A 9,570-nucleotide genomic window follows, 5' to 3' on the forward strand; every position below is an offset into this window, starting at 1 on the left:
CCTCTTTCACGGTACAAACGTTGAAGTATCATATTGTCGGCGTGAAAGGTAGAGATGGTCTTCTCTAGGAGTTCATCCTCAGTTACCTCAGTACCACACAACCTTAGGATAGAGACAATCCTAAAAAGCTCTGAGTTATACTCACCCACGGTTTTGAAATCGTGGATCCTAAGGTTTTCCCATTCCAATCGAATCTTTGGGAGGAGTACCATCTTCTGGTATCCGTATCTGCTTTTCAGCGCTGTCCAAAGTTCGAGTGGTTCTTCTACCGTGAGGTACTGGTTTTTAAGGCTTTCCTCAAGGTGATGACGTATATGGCGAGTGGCCTTATACCTTGCCATATTGGAACACTCATTATCCGGCTGGATACACCTATGTAAGTCCTTAGACTTCAAAAGGATCTCGGTGTCCAGCTTCCATTGTAGGTAATTCTCACCCGAAGCTCTTAAAGCAGGATGGACCAATTCTTTAACTTGTGCCATCTGCATAAATATAGACAACCGACAGTTAGCATGCGGTATTTGAGACCGAACCATGCAACAAGTAATTTTCAGGTCATGCGGTATTTGAGACCGAACCATGCCTTAGGTCATGCGGTATTTGAGACCGAACCATGCCTTGCCTCTTATAGTTTTTTTCGGTTTAAATTCATGCATGCAAGACAACAAAACTAAATAGCTATATGCATGCAACAATTTCCTTATTCCTAGATAGGATTTCCTTATCTTATAATTTCCTATTTGATTTAGGATTAAATATTTTTGATTTTAAGGAATTTGGATAATTACTATTTTAATTAGGAACTTATCCTAACTAATATTTTAATTTCCGATTTAAAGTTTTAATTTATAGAAACTTAACAAAAGTTTTTATTCAATCGGATTAATTTAGGATAATTACTATAATTTTAATTTGGAAATTATCCTAGAACAACTCTAAAATTTTCGAGTTTATGAATTTAGGATCTAGGGGATTTTCTTCTTGAATTTCTCAAGAACAGTTTAAACAATCCTAAAATATAATTCATGCAATCGATTTTATAACAACCTAAGCATGGTCCGATTTTAATTGTTATGCATGAATGATCCAAGTTTTAATTTCCTAGAACAATCTGTAATAATCTGATCCTTATGAATCTAAAACAGTTCTAGGTTCTTATGCAACAATCAAGCAGTCAATCAACAATTTTAAAGCTTGATATAATTTGGTGCAATTTAACAAACAATCTAACAATCCTATGTGAATAGATTTTAAAGTTTATAGGATTATAGATCTTAAATTTGTTTGTTAGTTTACTTGGATATTTTAGGGTTCAATAGTTTTTAGTTCCAGATTCAATTATGTGGTTTTAAGAAGTTTGAATTTTGTTTACCTTAACACCACAAGGATTCTGACTGGAATTGATCTGGGAGCTAAAGACCTCAGATATCTCTTGACCACGAACCACGAACAGCTTTCCCACGAACAGCTCCTTGCTTCCCGCGAACAGCTTCTCGCACTCACCCCCGATCGACGAACCGCGAACAGCAAACCTCGACCAAGCTGTCGAGAGAACTTTGATCACAAGCTAAGGGTTGCTTGTGAACAAGAGGGTCTTCGAACAGGAGGGATTTGATCTCGGATGGAAGTAAGAACAGGAAGTCGGTTTAGGGTTTTAGGGTAAGAGAGAATAGGCGGCTGCTTTAGGGTTTTTGGGAGAGAGGCTATCGTGCTGATAACATGTTGTAAATTGGGGAGTTTAGGGAGTAAATCTCTTAGGTTATTATTGATAGGAATTGAGGTTACAACAAGTATATATAGTGTTACAAGTCCTAAGGTAAAACCGACATACTAATGCTATCGCCGATGGGCTTCGACTAACGGGCCGAAGGCTCTCGACCAAGTGTGGTCGAGAGGCCGAGTATGTGCGGACTGGATAGTGGGCCGGTCGATGGAGTCCACTAAGTGTTTTACAACAATTTAGTATTTTCCGAAGAATTGTTAGTATATATGCTCGCTATATCGGATCATCCGGACAACAACCCCACATTCAACCCCAAACACCAGTTACTTCTCATCCTAAAACAAGTGTAAGTGTCAATAAAATTTGACATAAACGGTTGAGTTACCAAGAATAATGTAGAGAAATTTTATTTCTAAAAATAATTAAATATGTTCAAATATTTTGTTTATCAACAAAAACATAAGAACCTCACGTTGAAGAAAGAGTAGGCCATTAGGACATAATGGTTAAGTGGACTCCAACGTTTATACTAGGAAATGTGATTGGATGTACGTCTATATCCATGCAACAAACAAAAAGCCATCTACATGTGTGTGTATGTGTATGAATTTGTATATGATCTCTGTTTATTTCCTTGCAAGAAAACACAAGACATCTACATTTATATACGCAACTAAATTTTATAGAATAGACATCTAGCAATGATGTAATAGGACATCTACCAACACACATTTTAACGTTCAGAGCATCTATTTATCTATTATCTATATAGATAACAAACAAACAGAAATATCTAAAGGCTATGTACATATAATCGTTTCCTAGTCTAGTTTGAGTAAACCATAATTACAATGCTATCAACCTATGATATTTTTTAGAGTCAGGATTATAATAGGTTCGAATTAACCCGTTTCTTCGAACTAACCAAAAATCTTTTTTAAACAGATCCTTGAAAAAACATCCTTCAAGTTTTTATTAAGTTAGATTAATATTTTTTGGCCAAGTCATTTGAGTACTGATGTTTTGTTTGCTTTTTACCTTCTCATGGATTGTATTCATCTTAATTGTTCCGTACATGTGCAAAAGAGATCAGATTAACATGAACAAAGATTTCAAATGTGAACAAGTCTGATACGTAGGATCTTTATGGGTACTCTAGGTTTGAATCCTGATGACTTGATGAGGGGTCACCTTTTACACCTTTTAGTCAAAATACTTAGCGTTTAGGAACCAAACTAGAAGGTGGTCTTACGTACCTATTGCTCGGACTTTTTGAGGATCAGACTCAAAAACCTATAAAGAGATTGCACCTAGACTTTTGTTAGAAGTCTACTCCTTAGATGAAACTTTATGTGTAAACCCTAGTTTAATTTAATCTAGAGGGATAATTTTTGGAGTTTGTAGAAAAATTGTAGTATATTTTTGTCTCGAAAACATTTTTAGTTGCAAAGAAAACTTGAATCACAATTTCTCGATTGACCGAAAAAAATCATTTAACCATGCATTGGTTTTTGTTTGGATATAAAAGTTTCTTGTAAAGGCTCTCAGTTTTTGATGTATGTGGGGTTGGACCTTTTTGGTGAACCGTCCTGATCTAATTACCATATTGAGTTTCAATTGGCTTGAGAGAGAAATCCAATTTGTACAAGTAAAAAAAGGAAAATACTTGCAAGTATACTTCTACAAGAATCGCAAGGAGTATGTAAAATGATTACACAAGTTAGCACAAGCATTCATGAAATAAATAATATGATTATCGAAGAAAAAAAAAGTGATTGAATTAAATAAATTCCCAAACTCAAACAAACAGGCTCACCACCTTGGCAGTAGCGTATTTCACCAAACTCAAATAATAACACTATACATGAAATTAATTCATCAACCTCAGATTTATGATACAGAAAAAGAAAAAAAAACATCAGATACAAAAAATAACAATTATAATAAAATATAATATTGAATATATATGTGGATTGATTTATTATATATGAATTATTATTACTCTTTTTTCCTCAGAACTTGAAACCGAGGCTGGGCCATTTCTTAGCAGAAGACTCTTTCTTGGCAGGTCTTGCGTTTGGATCAATCAGATTCTGGAGTGACTTGGCTTTGTAGTTTCGTGACCGCCCAGCTTCCTTCAAAAGCTCTGCCAAACGCTTCTTCTCATCCTCAAAATCCGGATTTGCAGTCCCGAGCTTCTCCTCTCTCAGCTTCAGAACCTGCTCTAATATCTCAATCGCATCCTCTATCCTGCAAATTACATAGCCATCACATCACAAAGAACTTGATTAGTGTTTTTGTCCAGTCGTTTTTTAATTAAGGATGTCTAATCTAGTTTAACCAAGCCAAACTAAACCGAAACCATACCCAAAAATCCATTCCAAATAGGATGCAACGGTATAAAAGTCAGATATAGTTTTCTAATTTTATATCCGGAAGAACCATACCCATAATAGAAATGCAAATCTATTGATGAAAAAAACTAGGAACTAGTTAGGCACTCCTAGTTTTCATATCGTATCGACCGGTTTTATATTCCAGTTTAGGTAAGTTCACACATTTTGACCCAAACCAGTTATGATAATGGTTTTGGTAAACCAGCAGATCATCAGTGCTTATCTCAGATAGATTTCAATAATAAATTACCTTCCCATGGCGTCATAGGTAGCAGCCAGATTGCTGTAAACACCGAGAGTGTCCTGATCGCAAGGTCCACGTTCTTGTTCAAGAATTCCTCTCGCTTCTTCAAACAGCTCACCGGCCTCATCAATCTTGAAAAGCTGAACGCAGGCTAGCCCCATCTGGTTTAATACAACTCCGAAGAAGGCAGACTTCTCACCCGCTGCCCGTAGCTTTGTCACAGCACTCTCAAACGCGTTTCTTGCATCCTCGTATCTCCCCAACGTGTAATACATAACTCCCATCCGTGCCTCTAACCCTGAAAGAGTTTTATGTACAAAGCCAAACTAATGTAAAGAAAGGTTGGAGTGAAGATGAAATCCTAATGCTCATATTGCTAAACACTCCCATTTAAATTCAGTTTTCTCGTCTGAATACAATCGATATTCCAAATACAACAGCTAGCATTCTTCAACAATAACCTAACTCTTCGGTAAGCCTAAAACAAGTGGATCACTACTTATATGCTTAACAGCACAAAGATCACTACTTAGACAAATGTGCATAGCAATCCAGCATAAAGAACATTCACTATTTTGATAAAACTTACCTGCAATGGCGCTCTGTTGTCCTGGTTTATCCTCGAGCAATTTCATTGACTTCTGAAGTAGTTTCAATGCTTCTTCAGGTTCATCCACAGACTCATAAATCGCAGAAATCTCAGTTAATCCACCAGCAATCTCCTCCACAGTTGTCCCAGGCACAGGCTTGTTGTATATCCTCAAAGCATTCTCACAGTATGACTTAGACTCCCGGAGTTTCCCTGTCCTATGGTAAAGCTCAGCCAACCTAACAAACACTGATGCAACCGTCGGATGACTCTCTCCTTTAGAAGACTTGAACACAGTGAGAGCCTTCTGATAAGAGAACACAGCTTCATCAAACCGACACAGCGACATGTAAATATTCCCAATACTAACATCAATCGACGCAACCTCAGATTCTTGCCCACTCGCAATCATAGCCATACTAGCAAGAACAAGATGCTCTAGCGCGTTTTCGTAATCCCCTTTAGCCTCATAGATAATTGCCATCAGTCTCCTATCAGCTGCCTCCTCCAGTGAGGCTGGTTCACTATGAGCTCGGTGGATTTCTAGAGTCTTTTTGCATAGCTCTTCAGCTTTATTGAACTGCATTGCTTGAACATAAGCTTCTGCTAAGTACCTGAAACCATTATTGAAATCTATAAAACTTAGATCTAACTTTAAAAATAGAAACATTTATAACCATCAAATGCTTTTAATAAAGAACCTGCAAGTTTCTCCAACTCGTGGATCCGTATCGCCCAGAGTCTGGATCTGGATCTTGAGACCTTCTTCATAACAAGCAATAGATCTATCGATCTGACCAAGCATAGACAACGTATCACCAAGCTGCATATGACCAGAGAAGGCAGCGAGAGAGTGGTCAGGGCCACGAGTTGGATCAGGGACTTGAATAGCTCGCTCAAGTGGTGGTACAGCTTCATCGAACCGACCGAGACTACAGTAAATAGCAGCGAGGACGTGAAGACTCATGGCGAGGTCAAGAACAGGTCCGCCATCGCTACCGCCGGGGATAGGCGGAGCAACGGCGGCGCAACATCTCTCAAACGATTTGGTAGCTCGGATCGCGTAGTCTAATGCTTTGTTAGGACCTTCGCCTGATGCAATGGCGTCACGAGCTAATTTGAGAAGGAAAGGACCGAGATCTGGGTTGTCTAGTGATGGATCGTCGACGTCGACTACGGCTGCTGCGGCGGAGGAGGATAGGTTTGGGGAATCTTTTTTGCCGCTGGATCTGCCTGGTGAAGGTTTGGATCGAGATGGTGTAGAGGAAGGGGTCTTCTTCATCGGAGTTCGCGGCGGGTTTGAGAGAGGTTGCGTGTCTGGCACGGACACACGTAGCGGTGGCGCGTCGGCTGGTGTTTTGACTGAGACGAGACCTGGCATTGCTGGCATGAATGTGTTTATGAGAGAGAGAGAAAGAGAGAGTAATGGCGGATTTGGTTTTGGATCGAATTGAGATCTCTTCCAAGTGGGGAAGGAGACGAGTCAGTCAGTGAAAGAGGTAAGGGTAGTTTCGTAATAATGTTTTCAATTGGAGGATATAACGGTCATATATGCTGTTGGAAAATAAATACTGGTAATACTATTTTTATTATTTTCCTTATACAAAAAAAAATAATTGATTTTGTACACAAGTGTTTTATAAATGTTTTTCTAAGTTCGGTAATCACAATTTCACTAACATAACAAATTAATAAACATAATGATCCATTAAAATAGTAAATTTAATATATTAAGTTTTGATGTCATAAAAAGAGAAATACCCTAAAATAACACTTAATCAAGTTTTATGGACAATTATAGCACATATTTCATAAATTTCCAAAAATAGCACTATTTAACATATTAAAATATTTAAAATTAATTTTTAGAATTTTTTATTTTATGTTTGGGTTCTCAATTTCAAATTTAGTGTATAGTTTTGAGGGGTAGGGTTTAGTATTTTGAATTTAAAATTTAATTTTATAAGATTAATTAATGCTATTTTGAAATTTTAGAGATGTTGTGCTAAGTTTGGAACAAAAATTTATTTTAGTGCTATTTTTGAGAATCTTCCTAAAAATAAATAGAAATATCCAAAACAAAAAAATTAGAAAACACAAATAATTTTATAATTTTATTTAAATAACTTAATGAGGACAGACAAAGAGGAGAATAAAGCATAATTTTCCAATTGGATATTAGTTTGGTTGATACATGGCTTCATCATCATCATCCTTGGTTGTACTCACATACACTACTAAACTAGTAGTTGCAGTGGTAGGTAAAATCACCGTCAACAACCAAGTTCGACGTCTCTCACAACAAAACTATTCCCAACCATTACGATACTACCAAGTGGAAATTGACAGAGAAGATAGACTCGTGCCAGCTATTAAACAAATACAACTTTTTAAAAACAAAAAATGTCAGCTTGGTATTTTGGTAATGATGGACCAACAAATTAATTAAGACTTTTCTTTTAATCAATTTTTTTAGGTAGATAAAGATAATATAAAGTGAACTAAAACCAGCTCGGTTTGTGTTGTGTTAATCCATAATCTATCATGTGATAAGATACGCTTGACGGTCTATGTCACTAAAATTAGGAGCAAACTTCTATATCATTCTAATTTTTTATTCTTGAGAGTTGAGATTTAGTTAATTTGATTTTATGTCAAAGTTTCTTCGATGATTGAGTTTGTTAGTCGATCAAAAATTAGATTACTTAGCGAATAAAAAAAAAGTCTTTCCATTTTTTAGAATCCTTGGTATAAACTCTATATTAAAATATTTTCTAATATTTATATTAATATTTTTTAAGTACATTTTGTGTTATGCTCTTTAGTTTTGTTTATTTAAAATTTTATTTACAACATTAACTCTTAAAATATATCCAAAAATAGCATTATATCAGATTTTGTTTCCTAAATATTTTACATTACATTCCAATAAAAAAAAATTACAGCAAATCAATATAAAAACAAAAACTATATATATTTAACCACACCTTCTATTGTGTTTTGAAGATATTTTATCTCTGAATCATTTGTAAACAAAAAAAAACAACAATTTGATTCCTATTTTGTTTTCCAATACCTGTGAGCTTTGATTATTAACGTAAGAAAAACTTCGATTCACATTTATTTAAATATTATAATTAAGCATTATTTCAGATTTTGTTTCCTAAATATTTTACATTACATTCCAATAAAAAAAATTACAGCAAAATCAATATGGAAACAAAAACTAGATATATTTAACTACGCCTTCTATTGTGTTTTGAAGATATTTTATCTCTGAATCATTTGCAAACGAAAAAAACAACAATTTGATTCCTATTTTGTTTTCTAATACCTGTGAGCTTTGATTATTAAAGTAAAAAAAACTTTGATTCACATTTATTTAAATATTATAATTAAGCATTATTTCAGATTTTGTTTCCTAAATATTTTACATTACATTCCAATAAAAAAATACAGCAAAATCAATATGGAAACAAAAACTAGATATATTTAACCACACCTTCTATTGTGTTTTGAAGATATTTTATCCCTGAATCATTTGCAAACAAAAAAAACAACAATTTGATTCCTATTTTGTTTTCCAATACCTATGAGCTTTGATTATTAACGTAAGAAAATGGACATGATAAAACAGGACAGAGACGTGTTTTCCGTTCTCATGTAGATACTTCTAGGTTATATACGTGTAAAAATCCAAAATAAAACAAAACTTAAATTATATATCTAAAATAAAACAATTATATAAAAATATTATGTCCGTGCTATAGCACGGGTTACTACCTAGTTAATGGGTAAAACTCAGAGGAAAATTTGAGTAAAACATATGGAAAAAATTCAACAATACAACTTTTATTATATTAACATAGATTGATAATTCTCTTAAACATGTTACAGTAAAATTGTAAAATTGTTGCATTTTGGGGACTCTCTCTCTCTCTCTCATTATTACAAAACACAAAACCCAAGCTCCTTAGAGCATATTTATTGGTCATCCCCTGAAAATGGGTTGTGAAATAATATTTTAATAACATAATATCATTTAATTTAAATTTTATTTGTTTTTTAAAAATCAACCAATCATGTAATGGCATTTAGCAAAAATAAGATCTGAAGGTATCTTTAAAAGTTTTGGCAGAGACCTTATGTCTTTCTCTTTCATCACCTTTTTATTATTTTTTGGTTTTTTATTAGTTTGACCCCACCTCAGGATGACCAATAGTCATGCTCTTAATCAACTCTCTTCTTCTACACTTTGATTTTCTTCTCTAAGTCTGATCTTCATCTTCTTATCACATAGTTTTCTTCTTGTTGCAGGATTTAATCAAGAACTCGAATCTCAACAAAAACATCCATATAGATTATCCATTTTCATTGATGAAGCCCAACCTTTTCAAAAATATATGTGACATTTAAGATATACCAATGTTATTGAATTACATTTTTAACAGAAAATGTACACATCAATAATCATTTTTTTAAAAATGTCGATGATATCACATACAAGTACTGAAGTACAACTCGTTTTACTTTCCTAAGGGTATCTCCAACGGAAGATTTAGCGAGGACTCTTATGCTAAATGAGATTAAAAAAAACAAATAAAAACTAAGGTAGTGA

General features: G+C 34.5%; 1 protein-coding gene across 1 annotated transcript; it reads right to left on the reverse strand.

Moving 5' to 3' along the window:
• On the reverse strand, positions 3,485–6,421 carry LOC104720497. Its single transcript, XM_010438392.2, has 4 exons — positions 5,654–6,421; positions 4,953–5,566; positions 4,370–4,661; positions 3,485–3,973 (listed from the first exon to the last, which is right to left on the reverse strand). Exons 1-4 carry the CDS (start codon positions 6,340–6,342, stop codon positions 3,736–3,738), a joined length of 1,833 nt encoding a protein of 610 aa, XP_010436694.1. The 5' UTR covers positions 6,343–6,421; the 3' UTR covers positions 3,485–3,735.

This window comes from Camelina sativa, chromosome 2 (assembly GCF_000633955.1).
Source record: "Camelina sativa cultivar DH55 chromosome 2, Cs, whole genome shotgun sequence".
NCBI classification, from domain to species: Eukaryota; Viridiplantae; Streptophyta; class Magnoliopsida; order Brassicales; family Brassicaceae; genus Camelina; species Camelina sativa.